The 15,401-nt window shown below is 38.4% G+C and overlaps 1 protein-coding gene across 2 annotated transcripts in view; it reads left to right on the top strand.

Annotated features, from left to right (window-relative positions):
• DPY19L1 (dpy-19 like C-mannosyltransferase 1) overlaps positions 1-15,401 on the top strand; it is a gene marked incomplete at its 5' end in the record, with an annotated part of 88,745 nt that overhangs the window by 3,402 nt on the left and 69,942 nt on the right. For both annotated transcript variants that reach the window (XM_083377862.1, XM_083377863.1), the window contains 4 exons: positions 7,578-7,646; positions 8,578-8,602; positions 10,787-10,874; positions 12,519-12,656. In XM_083377862.1, coding sequence (XP_083233988.1) covers positions 7,578-7,646; positions 8,578-8,602; positions 10,787-10,874; positions 12,519-12,656 — 320 coding nt within the window. The remainder of the gene's footprint in view (positions 1-7,577; positions 7,647-8,577; positions 8,603-10,786; positions 10,875-12,518; positions 12,657-15,401) is intronic.

The raw sequence follows: 15,401 nt of genomic DNA on the forward strand, positions 1-15,401 counted from the left end.
TATAAACATATCTAAGCTTGGTTTTGACTTCCTGAGATTCAAAGATATTTAGTTGAAATACATAAGATATATAGCCATAAGGGATTTCCAGGTGGCGCTTCAGTGGCGAGGACGGTCGGATTCGACCGCCGGCCCTTCGATCCTGTTGAAGCGGCGGAATAGCTGACGATCAGCTGTTCCACCGCTCGAAAACCCTTCTCCTCGGGCAAAGAGGGGAGGGGGAGCTTCCAGGTAGGGGTAGAGCTCCCCTAGAGCCCCAGAACATTTGTTCTGGGGCATGAAGGGTGAGAGCCCCCCCGAAGCCTGGAAATGCTCTGGACGAAGGACTCTTCTGCTTTAGCAGAATCCACTCCTGCCAGATCTGATTGACATCTTGAGTGACAGTAGCAGCAGAGCTGATGCAGGAGCAGTATAAATATCAAGTACAAAGCTTTAACTCTGAAACTCAAACTCTCTTCCTGCTCCACCGATCGTTTTGAAAGAAGGGGAAGATGGCGCCTGACTGATTTTTTTTCTTTTTAAAAAAAATGAAAGTGTTTTTCTTCAAAGTAAAGTGACTGTTTGAACTGAGTAGGAATATGTAAAATGGACTTTTAAACCTTAAAAGAGCTATTTATAATTTGGAGGTGCTAAAAAGTTATTTTCAAAATTTGGTTATTTCACAGTTTAACTACAAAGTACTAGAAAGTGAAAGTGTGTATTGAAAGTCATTAGTTGCAAAAATGGCTCCCAAACCGCATAGACCCGTTTTTAAAAGTGCGGAGGCATTGTTTGTTCAGCAATCTAGAATGCAGTCTTTGAAGTTACCCCCCGAAGCTGCTGCATCTGTATTGACTTTAAAAGATTTACAATATGCTCTAAGCGATGCCTTAAAAATTCAGTCTGAAGAAATATTTGAGAAGGTGGCAGAATTTATTGGAAAGAAGAGCAAGAAAATAAGGGAGGATACTTTGATGGTACTTCAAGTGTTTTCAGGCTGTATTGAGAATCTGGATGAATGTGTGGAAATGAAACAAAATAATCATGCTGGAGGCTAAAATGGGTGAAATGGAGAATAAAATAGAAAAACTTGAAGATGAAATGATGATGATGCAATATAGAGATATGGAATTCGCCTTGAGGATCAGAGGCTTGAAAGAAAATCCGCAGGAGAATCTGGAAGAGACGTTGGTGGATGCCCTGGCGCCTATTTTGGGGTTTCAACTTGAGGATTTTTTTGGGAAGATAGATAAAGTATTTCGTGTTAATTCTTGGATTGCTAAACAAAGGAAACTGCCAAGGGATGTGGTTGTGTATTTTACAAAGAGAAAGATTAGAAATGAGATCATTCATATCTCTTATAATAAAAGACTTAAAGTGGCCAATCAGGAGGTTTTGATTCTGAAAGAGATTCCTCCAAGAATTTTGAGAAAAAGAAAGATTTTTTCTTTCTGACAGATGAATTAAAGAAACAACAGCTTCGGTTCAGGTGGGAGATCAGGGATTGTGGTGAATTATTCTGGAGAAAGATACTGTCTTAATACAGTAGGGAAGGCACGTGATTTTTATTCTAATGTATTTTTTTTATTGAAAAGTTTTATCATACATTTTATCTTTAACAATCCCCCCTAACCCTCCCCTATCCCTCCCTCCCTACCCCTCCCCCCCCGACTTCCCAGAGCTAAGTACAAGGTATAAAGAACAAAAAAAAACCAATCGTAAACATTCATATGCTAACAACCATAAACTCTGAAATCCATCTCTCTCTAGCTCATATAGGGTAATTACAAACACTATTAATATGAGATATATAAAAAAAGGAAAAAAGAAAAAAAGGAGAAAAAAAGGAAGACTTATTCAAATGCTACATGAAACTTCTTAGTCCCATATTTGTTCTGGATATACTCAATCCATTTTCTCCACTCCATAACATAACGTTCTTGCGAGTGATCTTTCAAATAAGCCGAGATCTTTGCCATCTCTGCCAGGTCAGAAACCTTTAAAGTCCATTCTTCTACAGTCGGCAGTTCCTCCTTCTTCCAATATTGGCCTATTAAGAGTCTTGCTGCCGTAATTAAATTCAACATCAGCTTAGTGTCCACAACCGTAGCATCTGTAATTATACCCAACAAAAAAAGTTGCGGACAAAACTTTATCCTTTGCTTGAAAATCTTCTGCATGTTCCACCAAATTTTTATCCAAAAGGCCTTAACCTTTTTACAAGTCCACCATATATGAAAATATGTTGCATCTTCTTCACCACACCTCCAGCATTTAGGCTGATAGTTCGGATACATACTTGCCAGCTTTTTAGGATCTAAATGCCATCTGTAAAACATTTTATAAAAAATTTCTCTTAAATTTTGAGCTTGTGTAAATTTTACGTTCCTCACCCAAATCCTTTCCCATGTGTCCATTGTAATAACTTCTTGGATATTTTGGGCCCATTTAATCATACAATCCTTAACGAGTTCTGTTTCTGAGTCAATTTCTATCAAGGCAAGATATATCCGTTTAATATGTGCTGGACCCTGGTTTCTGATTTGCTTTATCAGATTTTCATCAGTCATTGTAAAACCATTTTTCTGATCTTCTTTCCACCTGGCCCGTAGCTGAATATATTGAAACCAAGTCTGAACAATCTTCTCATCTCGCAAGAGACTATATGGTTTCAAACACCAGACATTTCTTTCCAAGCTTAGAATCTCCTTGTACGTAGTCACATCATGTTTGAAACCAGCATGTATATTTTCTATTGCGTGTTTTGGGATTGCCCACAATGGTATCTTACAATCTAATTTATGTCTGTACTTCTTTCAAACCCTCAACAATGCCTGTCTTAAAATATGCACTCTAAAAACATTATCTATCTTCTTATCTACAACAAATATGCATGCCAGCCAAACAACAAGTCATGGCCCTCAAGATTTAATAATCTCTCTTGTGTCAAATTAATCCAATCACTTATTCCTGCTAAAGCAGCAGCTTCATAATATAATTTAAAATTAGGCATTTTAAGACCACCTCTTTCACGAGTATCCTATTATTCTAATGTATTGAAAGGCTTACCGTCATCCTCAGAAGTCAAAAAAGGAAAGGAAGGAGGAGAGCGACAGTTACAAGAAATAGTTTCGGAAGTTGTGCAGTCCTTGGTTTTATTTAAAGATTTTAAGATTCAAAGAATGACACGGGCTGCATTTAGATTTAAGGAATAATAATTAGAGATTAATGGAGGACTTTGATAGAAATAAGATTTAGAAATGGAACTTGTTAAAGATTGTAGGATAATCAAGATCTAATAATGGTGGATATTTGGGGATGGTATTTACAGTAGATCTTAAAAATTATGTATGTATTTAAATTGTTAGTCTAAATGTTGAAGATGTGGTTGTGATGATGTAATGTATTATTTATGGTTGAATTGTAAAAAGTTACAATTTTAAAAGTTAACGTAATTTAGTGAAATATGTAAGATCTTTAAGAAAAAGATATTTATAATTAACTATAGTAGAATTTTTGGTACTGTTATATTGGAAGAAGGCTGATTTGTTTATTATAGAAGAATGGATTTTGAAAGTTTTGAATTAGAAATGGTAGAATTTAGAATATGTGAAGAATATTTGTAATGGAGATATATTATGATGTTTAAGGAGAGTTAAAGCGCGACTGGATTTAAAATGTAATTATAGTTAATTAGTATATTTTAGATTAAGATTGTGAAAATAATACCCTGTATTCTGCTTTGGGAAGTCGGGGGGGCTGGGGGAGGCAGGGGTATTGGGTTAGGGTAGGGGTAGGGAGGGATCGGGTTTATGTTTAAAAATGTATTTCAAAACTTTTTAATAAAAAAAAGATATATAGCCATAAATATACATGTCTAAAATACATCACAAGCTTCTTAACTATATTTAAATTTAATAATATTACTTGTATATTATATCAGCAACAACAACTACTACTTATCTATATCCCTAAATTCCTTTTCTACAGGATTATCATACTCTATCTTATTTTTCTTTCTGAGTAGTTTAACATATTTTCAAATAAAACATAGGATTGTAGCAGCCTATCATTTTTATTTCCAAAGAAAACTGTTGAAGATCATGTGGATATAAATAATACAGATTATTAGAGGCTGGCAATTTCCAACATACCAGCTTCTTTCTGTATCAGCCATTTGAGGTACTGTAGGCCAGACACTGCAAAGATTACAGCAGCACTGATTTATTTTTGTAGAATACAATTTAAGCATTTTGAATCTTGAAAGTGTATGAGAATTTAGATCTATTCCAGCTTATACCAAATAGTATCAAGGTATGGATATTTTGAATTTCTTTCTTACAGTTTCCACTTTCTCAGCACCAAGTTTCTATTTGTTCTCCTGTTACAGCTTGCTTATTTATTTATTTATTTATTTATTTATTTATTTATTTATTTATTTATTTATTTATACCGGTATATTTATTTAATGGGACTTATATGCCACCCTATCTCCCGAACGACTCAGGGCGGCTAACAACAATACAAATAAGATACAAATATTAAGAAGAAATTAAACTAACCAACTAAAACCAATAAAACGTTAAAACCATATCCATTCCTTCACCAAGGATATTTAATTCCTTTACATTCTCCCTCTTTTAATTAATATATTTTGTTTTAAAGAAATAAATTTAAAAAATCAGTTCCAGGCAGGAAGCCAAATGAACACTAAGAGTTATTTCTTCAGGCATATTGGTGCCCATATATTCCAGGAGTAGTTTTGTTGTGATTGGATAGGGAAATGGGAGGAGGTCCACAAGATGTTTAAAGCACGGAATGTGGCTTTTAAATCTGGTGACATGCTGGCACTTAGAACAGCCAGAGCAAATCTGAAAAGTGCCATAAAAGGTGCAAAGCAAGCCCATTGCCAGAAAATTCAGAACTTTTTTCAGGACCCAACAAACACCAGGCAAATGTGGCAAGTGATCCAGGCCATAACGGATTACAAGGTGATTCCATCAAGATGCAAGGATGACACAGACTTCCTAAACAAACTGAATACATTTTTTGGAAGATTTGAGGTATCAAATAGCACTCCTGCTAGGAAAGCTGTGCCCCATCCTGACGAGCAAGCTTTGATGTCACCTCTGTCCAGAAGACACTGCAGAAAGTTAACATTCAGAAAGCAGCAGGCCCAGATAACATTGCTGGACGTGTCTTTAGGGAATGAGCAAATGAGCTGGCTTGTGTGCTCACAGATATTTTCAATCTCTCATTGTAGCAGGCAGTGGTCCCATTGTGCTTTAAGATGGCCATCATCTTGCCAGTGCCAAAAAGTCCACAATTACAGGCCTCAGTGATTACCGTCGGGTTGCACTGATAGCCACCATTATGAAATTTTATTTATTTATTTATTTGATTTATATACCGCCCTTCTCCCGAAGGACTCAGGGCGGTGTACAGGGCAATAAAAATAAGAATACAGGATACAAGATTTAAAATTAAATGATTGTGCCTGATGCAGTAAGTTAGTTAAAAACAATGTTAAAATCCCAAACCCATCAGACCAGGCCGGCTTGTTCGAATAGATAAGCTTTTAGATCACGCCGGAAGGAGCGAAGGTTGGGGGCCATCCAGAGTTCAGCCGGTAAACGGTTCCAAAGGACTGGCGAGCCCACTGAGAACGCCCTCCCCCTGGGGGTCACCAGTCGACATTCTCTGACCGGTGGTACCCTGAGGAGGCCCTTTCTGTGGGAGCGCACTGGACGGAGGGAAGTTGACGCCGGCAGCAGAAATGCTTTGAGAAGCTGATAAAAGACATTGTATCCAGCCTCTCACCAGCATTTGACCCGCTCTGTTCTCCATCTGAGTTTGAAGCACTTAGAGGAAAGAAACACATGCGTTTATTGTTTGTCGACTTCAGCGTTTAATACAATCATTCCCCAGCATCTAGTAGACAAACTGGGCCTTTTAGGCTTAAACACTTTTTTCTGCATCTGGATTCTTGATTTTCTTACCAATAGGCCCCAATATATGCGAGTTGGAACAAATACCTCTAATACCATTTTCCTGAGCACAGGTTCTCCTCAGGGCTGCGTCATAAGTCTTCTGCTGTTCACCCTGTTGACCCATGACTTGTGCTAGGTTTGTAACCAATCATATTGTGAAGTTTGCAGATGATACAACAGTAGTGGGCCTTATTCATGATGACAAGGTGGAGGCTTGCCACAAGGAGGTTGAGGGGTTGGTGAACTGGTGTAAGGAAATCAGCCTAGTTTTAAATACCGGAAAAACCAAAGAGATCATTGTTGATTTCAGAAAAGGCAGGCATAGCCACACTTCTCTGTGCATAAATGATTCACCTGTGGAGATAGTTACCAGCATCAAATTCTTGGGTGTGCAGCTAATAAGTAGGCTGGCTTGGTCGCTCAACAGTGAGAAACTGGTGAAGTGGGCACAGCAGCACCTGCATTTTCTGCGTCGCATGAGAAAAGCACATCTTCCTTCCCCTGAGCTGACCACTTTCTACAGGGGGACGATCGAGAGCTTCCTGTCATACAGCATCACAGTCTGGTTTGGAAGCATCACTGCTTCAGACAGGAAGGTGGTGCAGAGAGTGGTGAGGATGGCCGAAAAGATCATTGGCAGTTTTCTCCCCTCCATCCAGGACATAGCATAGAAGCGTTGCTTGAGAAGAAGGGTCCGTAAGATTGTCTGGGACACTACTCATCCTCTTCACGACCTGTTTTCCTTGTTAGCTTCTGGGAGGAGGCTTTGTGGTATCCGCAGCAGAACATCCAGATTCAGCCATAGTTTCATTCCATACAGCATTAACCTTGTGAACTCTCAAGCTTCCTCCTTCCATTATATATTCAAGATGGATAGTATTTAATATTTATTTGTTATGTATATGTAGGGGTGTGGGTCTATACCAGGGGTAGGCAATCTTGGCTCTTTTATGACTCGTGGATTTCACCTCCCAGGATTCCTGAGCCAGTAGGCTCAGGAATTCTGGAAGTTGAAGTCCACAAGTCATAAAGGAACCAAGGTTGCATACCCCTGGTCTATACATATGTGTATATAGTATGGTTAGGTGTCTGTCATGTATGTTCCACTTTGAGAGCGGGCAACTAAATTTCATTTTTGATGTGGGCCGTTGTGCCCACAGTAAAAAAATGACAATAAAAGTTATCATTAATGGCATATTGTTGCCTAATATTCTCCCATACCACATAGCCTATCCCACTTAGGAGAGACTTCTCAATTTTCAGTGTTGCCTGAGGAATAATGGAAAGCTGGAAGAATTTTAATGGGAGGAAAACTCCAAAAGGTCTTCTTTTGTATTCTATTTAAATGTAAGCTAAATCTCCCCAACTTTTTGCAGTAAGTATATTTCATCCTACTGAAAAAAGAATGTTATTAGTGTTAACAAAATTTGAACACTACATATAACTCTGTTTTAGTATTACTGAGAAAAGAACTAGATTCAGCATAAGGAAGCAAAAAGTTTAGAAAAGTTTCTAAATATAATTATTTTTGCAAGGACAATTTTTTAAAATATATTTTATAAATTCTATAGACATTACATTAATGATACTTATTTTCTTTTTATATAGATGCTCTGAGAGAAACGGGATTCTTTATTGCAAGAACAGATAGCAAAATATGGCTTACACTTATAATGGGTGAGAATTTTATAGTTCTTATTTTCTTACAGGGTCTTGCAAAATTCAGTACAAATGACTAAATTTACTCCCAAGTAAGACAATATAAGGATACAGGATGAGATTCTGATGTTGATATCATGTTGGTTCCACAGATGTAATGCAAGTAGATTACTTGAATATATAAAATTAAGGATACTTCTTATAAAAATTGTAAAATAATATTTTCACATGGTAGCTGAATCGGACTCTTGCAGAAAAGTATGCGTTTTATGACATTTTATTCTTGTTAAGGAGTGTAATATACGACAAAATGAACAGTTTTTCAAGTGATATAAAATACATATTTCATTAATAAACTATATATTTTCATTTATATTAAAGGCAATAGCTTAAGGGTGATGGTGATTGGTGTTAACTTTAAATTTTTTAGTTATAGATCCAGAAATTATAGTTTTCTATAGTTGTATTACAAAGATATATCCAAACTACAAGAGTATGTCTGCAGTATTCTCATGGACTTTATATATATATTTGAGTCTATCCTGCCTTCTCTTTTTTTTTGCTCCTATGACATAGTAGAAACTGCATGAATACTCTTGTGTGTCTTTTTAAAAAATATATAAAATTGGCTTCATGAGAAGTTAGAAATTTGTTAGATATGCCCTAAATATCTGTAATACTTTTAAACAGCTGATATATGAAAGAAATAATGCAGATATTTATTTTATGTGTTTCATTCTAACTTGCAAAGTTATATATCTGAAATTAATACAGTGTAAGAATACTGGTTTGAATATTCTACAGAAAACATAGAATGTTTTGTGCAGAGAAATTTTGAGTAAGCTTTTTTGAGGTATTACATATATAGCCCTTAAGGATTGGGGTTACATTTTAAAAAATAATTTAAAAACAATTAAGGTGGTATGTTTTGTTTTATTTTTCTTAACAGCTGCTGTTGCAGGAATCCTTCATTGGTAAGTTTATGTTCTGCAAACAAAAATGCTTCATCAATGTCTAATTACAGTAGCATTATCTCTATAAGTTATGTCTTAAGTCCCTTAGGTTGGCACACAGTGGTAGGCCAGAGGTTATAAAGCAGTGATGTATGGTGCCTTCCCCTCCTTTTCCTTCAGCCTGTCCTTGGGTTAGATGCCAATTGGGATTAGAATTGCTGTTTCTAAGTGATGCGATCATAAAGCATGACCACATTGCTTAGTGACAGCAGTCCCAGTTGTCATCACAACACCAGGATGTGCAGGTCATTAAACAGGAATGGGTGGGAGTGCCAGATAAGGGCATGGGGGGGCATGTGGGTGCTATGGGTGAGCACTAGGGAGTCTGCAAAGGCCGCAGACATGTTAGAATGCAGATGGGCAAGGGGCTACTATGAAATAGGAGATAGTGGACTCCTTGGGAGAAAAAGCAGGAGTTTTCTTACTGGGACAATTTGTAACTTTCCCTACCATCTTTACCAATGACTTTGTTTGTGGAAAGCTGCCAGTGGCATTCGTATAACCCAGCTCACTGTGATTTTATAATTGTGAACTGGGCACTGAGCATCTAGATAGTGGTTATATGATGGCAGGGAAGCTACAACATCAGAAACTTATAGGACTGGTCATAAGTTCATTCTCCCCCTCACCAATCATATTTACTTAGTTTTCTCTTTCTCACAGTGTGCAAGGACAGGGCAAAATATCCTTCCTAATGAATTTAGATCTTACTGAGTTGTCACTGGGAAAAACCTTTGGAGCTTACTAGTTCACAGTTCTTTCTAGTGCTACTCCACAGAGAGAACAATTATGTCCAAATTTTTGGGGAGGTCACTACTGGCTCTATGCTGCATGTGACCAAAGGTTGTACTCAGCCTTCAAGTAGCCTGTGAGTGATTTAGGCCAGAATTGATATGTTCTTAGTTTTTCTCTGTATTTTTGAACTAATTTGTATAATAGGCTTCCTGTCTTTACTTCTTATTTTTTAAATTGCATTCACATTTTCTCTCTTAGGATTCACTTTTTATGAAGCCCAGGGAGCCAGACTGTTCCCTAATAAATTTATAGACAGGAATCTATCACAGATCCTATCTGTGATGTCTTTTCAATACTTCCTCTTATATTATTTATGGACTCCATTGCTTCATTAGAAGTATAAAGTATACATGTTCTTCTAATTAGCCAAAAATTCTAGTTGCTGTGGAAATGAGGAACAAATCCTTTTTTAAACAAAGACTAGCAGGACTTTCAGTCCATTTTACTGTATAATTTCTCTATACTCTTTTTAAAAAAATAGTAGTTCAGCCATAATAAACAATAATAAATATGGTTTGGTCTCCTTAGTATAACATTAATCCATTGTTGTATTAGTGCTATTTTCCGGAAGATATTAGAAGGAAGACATTTAGTTTTCAAATGGATTGTTAAACATGCAAATTTAAGAATATGAGGTTCTCTAGTCAAAAGGCTGTTAACTTTCTGCATATCTATATTTGAAGAAGTAAACTATTTCATGGTGAGATGAAGGCTTTCTAATTTAACTTATGTCTTTGTTGTTGCTATTTTAATAACTAACATAATGCTCAATTATATTTTAATTTAGAAGGCTCTACTCAGAGATACTTTCTAAAGTCAAATATATTTCATTTAATACAGCAATCTCCATGTTGATTAGAACTTTTTTCACGTGTTAAACATTTGAAGTACATCTACAAACAGTATAGAAGTAATGAATTCATTCCTTATATGGCTTTGAATATCAAGTACATTTCATGTTTATTTTCTTAGAAGGGACTGGTTTATGTAGAGCGTATGAGGCATTATAGTACACCTAAGTTGTAAAAATATGTGCAAACGATTATAATGAAGGTGAGTAGACTCACTAGAAAGAAGTAGAATGCTCTACCTCTCCATGGCAGGATTCGGCATTTTTGTGATTAGGTTTTATCCAGGAATCTCTTTACCCAAGTGATTCCTGGAGGAGAGATGGAACATCTTCCAACAACTCAATTTAGGATCATGTGGAAGAGAGATGTGACAATTCTCAAGAATAAAACTCAGGCTAGTATTTTTTTGCAGACTGGTAAACTTTGCAGGTTTATTTACAAGGATACTGTAATGAATTTACTCTTCTGATTTATTGGCAAATATGTATAATTTTAACAGGTATCACTTAACAACTCTTTTTGAAAATGATCGTCACTTTTCTCATCTTTCAACTCTGGAACGGGAAATGGCATTTCGAACTGAAATGGTTAGAACATAATTTTAAGTGATATTACTTTTAGACATATTCTAAAATAAGGATATCAAATAATACATTATTTTTTAATTTTTAAATGCAAACTACCATGTATTCTTGAATCAAAAAGGTACTGTAGTTGTTTAGATGATTTAGAAATATTTTTGTTCTTAATATTTTAATATTTATGTGGTATTTGCAGTTTCACCAATTACTTGTCACAATTTATTTTACTGATGTTGGAAAATTTTCAGATACATGCAGCTTCTTTAGATTATCTCGTTACTAAACTAATTTGCCCTCTAGAGCCATTAGAGTTGGGCAGCCTATAAATTACATAAGTAAATTGTTTCAATAAATATGATGTATTGTTTAAGGTATCAGGCTACCAAGCAGGAGCCCGTGAATTCTAGTACTGTCTTAGGCACAAAGCCAGTTTGGTGATCTTAGACCAGTCATTTTCTCTGCCGTAAGAAGGAGGCAATATGAAACCACTACTGAAAAAAATTGCCAAGAAAAGTGCAGGGATTTATCAAGGCAGTCTCTGAGAATTAGACATAATTGGATAGAAGAAAAATATAGCTATAAGACAGAGATCTCCAGTTTTTCTGGCACCAGGGACTGTTTCTTGGAAATGCAATCTTTCTATGAACTGGGGATAGGGGATGGTTTCACATGCAACCTAGACCCTGGCATGCACAGATGAAGCTTCGTTCGCTCATTCACGCTTGTATGCCCTAGTTGGGGACCCCTACTATGAGATATATTTATCTTTTCAATAAAATATATTTTAAATAATTTTAGTTATGCTTGGAATAAAATGTATGGAATTTAAATTAGTAATGGATAAATATGGATTCAGTTATTTTTAATTTATTCTATGTTAATGATTTGGACTGCTTGGGAGATTAAGAAGAATTTAGAACCTCATAATAGTAGTACAAGCCAGCTAGGAATATATTGATTGATTGATTCTTTAGATTTATATCCTGCCTTTCTTCTATGATTTCAAGTACAGGTAGTCCTCAACTTACGACCACAATTGAGCCCAAATTTTCTATTGCTAAATGACACTGTTGTGTTCAGTTAGTAACAGGTTGTTAAGTGAATATAGCTTCCCCATTGATTTTGCTTATCTGTAGTTTATGTAGCACTTTTTCTTACTTATTTATATCCCATGTTTATAAATAATGTAAGTTGTGAAAATATCTAATACTCCTTCTTCCTCCTATTTTATCCAAAATAACATCAAAGTCTCCCAACTGACTTTCATACCTAAGGATGGACTAGAATAAACAGTCTTCTGTTGCCTTAACCACTAAAGCAAATTTTGCTATATTCTATAGCAATACCTGATGACTGGTGTCAGTGACTGAGTATATACTTGTACTTGGATTTTGCCAGACCTAGTTCAACACCTTAATTAAGCAAGTGTTGATATGTTACAGATAACTTGCAATATTTGTTTTAATATTTGTTTTAATCTTGTTTTATTCTAATTTTGATCTAGAAATAGAAAGTTAATTTCATTGATATTACTGTATTTATTGCTATAGCAAATTATATAAATTCAAATATACAAATATGAAGCAAATTATACATTTAAATATTAAATATAAATATTTAAATATTGTTATCTAAATATATTCACTTTAGGGTCTATACTATTCCTACTTCAAGACTATAATTGAAGCACCATCATTTTACAGTGGAGTTTGGATGATTATGAATGATAATCTAACTGAATATCCTCTTGTAATAAACACATTGAAAAGATTTAATCTCTATCCAGAGGTAAGCCAGATGATGATGATGATGATGATGATGATGATGATGATGATGATGATGCAGTGAAAAAGATGAAACTTTGGATCATCTTATCAGTGGCTGTAGCAAAATTTCTCAGACTGATTATCTACAACATCATGATTGAGTTGCCAAAATCAGAGGTTTAGGTTCAAATGCAGCAAAAATTAGTGGGAACACCAAATTGACAAACTTTTTTTTTAATCCCATTTATATCCCGCCCTTCTCCGAAGACTCAGGGCGGCTTACAGTCTAAAGCACAAATCAATGTACTTAGCAATAGCCTTCATTCTATGTATATGCCTGCTTATTAGGGCTTTCGCCCCCCCAAGCGGCATTATTACAAAGTCAGCTTATTGCCCCCAACAATCTGGGTCCTCATTTTACCTACCTCAGAAGGATGGAAGGCTGAGTCAACCTTGAGTCTGGTGGGACTTGAACCTGCACTAATTGCAGGCAGCTGGTGTTACTTAAGGAGGCATTAGCCCACTGCTCCACCAAGGCTCTTGAAAATAGAATAGACTAGAGCTGGAAGGGACTTTGGAGGTCTTCTAGTCCAGCCCCCTGCTCAAGTATACCATCTCAGACAATTGACTGTCTAGGCCAGGGGTCGGCAACCTAAAAAAGGAAAAGAGCCAGTGGGAACCGGTTCCATCACAAATTAAAAAAAGTGGGAGCCGCATGTGCAAAAATGCGCAAAACGGTTTTTTGCGCATGCGCGGACACACACGGCTGCCATTTTTTAAAAAAGTGAGATGGAACCGGTTCCCGGTTGCCTGACAGCGACGGCCCGTCTGCAAAGCTGCCGCTTTCGGCAGCTTTGCAGACGGGACGCGGCAGCTTCCTCAAAGAGCGGCGCCCCTGCCCATTCCGAGAGGTGCGTGCGCACCTCTCCGAACGACCGGAGGTGCGCACGCACCTCCCCAAACCTTTGGGGAGGTACGCGCGTACCTCCGCGCGAACGGGTAGCGGTGCTGCTCTTTGAGGAAGCTGCCGCAGTCCGTCTGTGAAGCTGCCACTTTCGGCAGCTTCACAGACGGGCCGCGGCAGCTTCCTCAAAGAGCGGCGCCCCTGCCCATTCCGAGAGGTGCGCGCGCACCTCCCCAAACCTTTGGAGAGGTGCGCGCGTACCTCCGCGCGAAGGGGCAGCGGCGCCGCTCTTTGAGGAAGCTGCTGTGGCCCATCTGCGAAGCTGCCGAAAGCGGCAGCTTCGCAGACGGGCCGCGGCAGCTTCCTCAAAGAGCGGCACCGCTGCCCGTACGCGCGCACCTCCCCAAAGGTTTGGGGAGGTGCGCGCGCACCGGTCATTCGGAGAGGTGCGCGCGCACCTCTCAGAATGGGCAGGGGCGCCGCTCTTTGAGGAAGCTGCCGCGGCCCGTCTGCGAAGCTGCCGCTTTCGGCAGTTTCGCAGACAGGCCACGGCAGCTTCCTCAAAGAGCTGCGCTGCTGCCCCTTCGCACGGAGGTACGTGCGCACCTCTCCAAAGGTTTGGGGAGGTGCGCTTGCACCTCCGCCCATTCGGGGTGGTGCGCGCGCACCTCCGCCCATTCGGGGAGGTGCGCGCGCACCTCTCCAAACGGGCGGTGCCACTCTCCATTTGGAGAGGTGCGCGCGCACCACTGCCCGTTCGAAGAGGTGCGCACGCACCCAGCGGCTGGGTGCCGCGGGTTGCCGACCCGTGGTCTAGGCTCTTCTTAAAAATCTCCAGTGATGGAGCTCCCACAATTTCTGGAGGCAAGCTGTTCCACTGGCTAATTGTCCTCACTGTCAGGAAGTTTCTCCTTAATTCCAGGTTGTTTCTCTGATCAGTTTCCAATCATTGTTTCTTGTCGTGCCCTCTGGCGCTTTGGAAAATAACATGATCCCCTCTTCTTTGTGGCAACCCCTCAAATACTGGAAGTCTGCTATCATGTCTCCCCTATTTCTTCTTTTCTTTAGACTAGCCAAACCCAAGTCCTGCAGCCATTCTTCGTATGTTTTGTCTCCAGGCCTTTGATCATCTTAATTGCTCTTCTCTGAATTTTTTCCAATATCTCAACATCTTTTTTGTGATATGGTGACCAAAATTGGCTACAATATTCCAGTGGTCTTACTAGGGTTTTATAAAGTGGTACTAATACTTTGTGTGATCTTGATTCTATGCCTCTCTTTATACAACACAGGATTGTATTAGCTTTTTTTGGCTGCTGCTGTACACTGCTGGTTCATAGTCAAGTGATCGTCCACTACGACTCCAAAGTCCCTCTCACAGTTGCTGTTTTTAAGCCAGGTCTCGCCTAATCTGTACTTGTAGTTTTATTTTATTTTTATTTATTTTATTTTAATTCCATTTATATCCCGCCCTTCTCCAAAGACTCAGGGCGGCTTACAAGCTTAGCAGTAGCCTTCATTCTATGTATATGCCTGCTTATTAGGGCTTTCACACACACCCCAGCGGCATTATTACAAAGTCAGCTTAATTGCCCCCAACAATCTGGGTCCTCATTTTACCTACCTCGGAAGGATGGTAGGCTGAGTCGGATGCAAACCTGCACTAATTGCAGGCAGCTGGTGTTACTTAAGGAGGCATTAGCCCACTGCTCCACCACGGCTCAGTTTTGATTTTTCCTGTCTAAATGTAAAACTTTGCTTTTCTCCACATTGAAACTCATTTTGTTGGATAGGACCCATTGTTCAAGTTTGTTAAGATCTTTTTGAATCCTGAGTTTGTCTTCTGGGGTGTTGGATACTCCT

Source organism: Vipera ursinii, assembly GCF_947247035.1.
Source record: "Vipera ursinii genome assembly, chromosome: Z".
Taxonomy (NCBI): Eukaryota; Metazoa; Chordata; class Lepidosauria; order Squamata; family Viperidae; genus Vipera; species Vipera ursinii.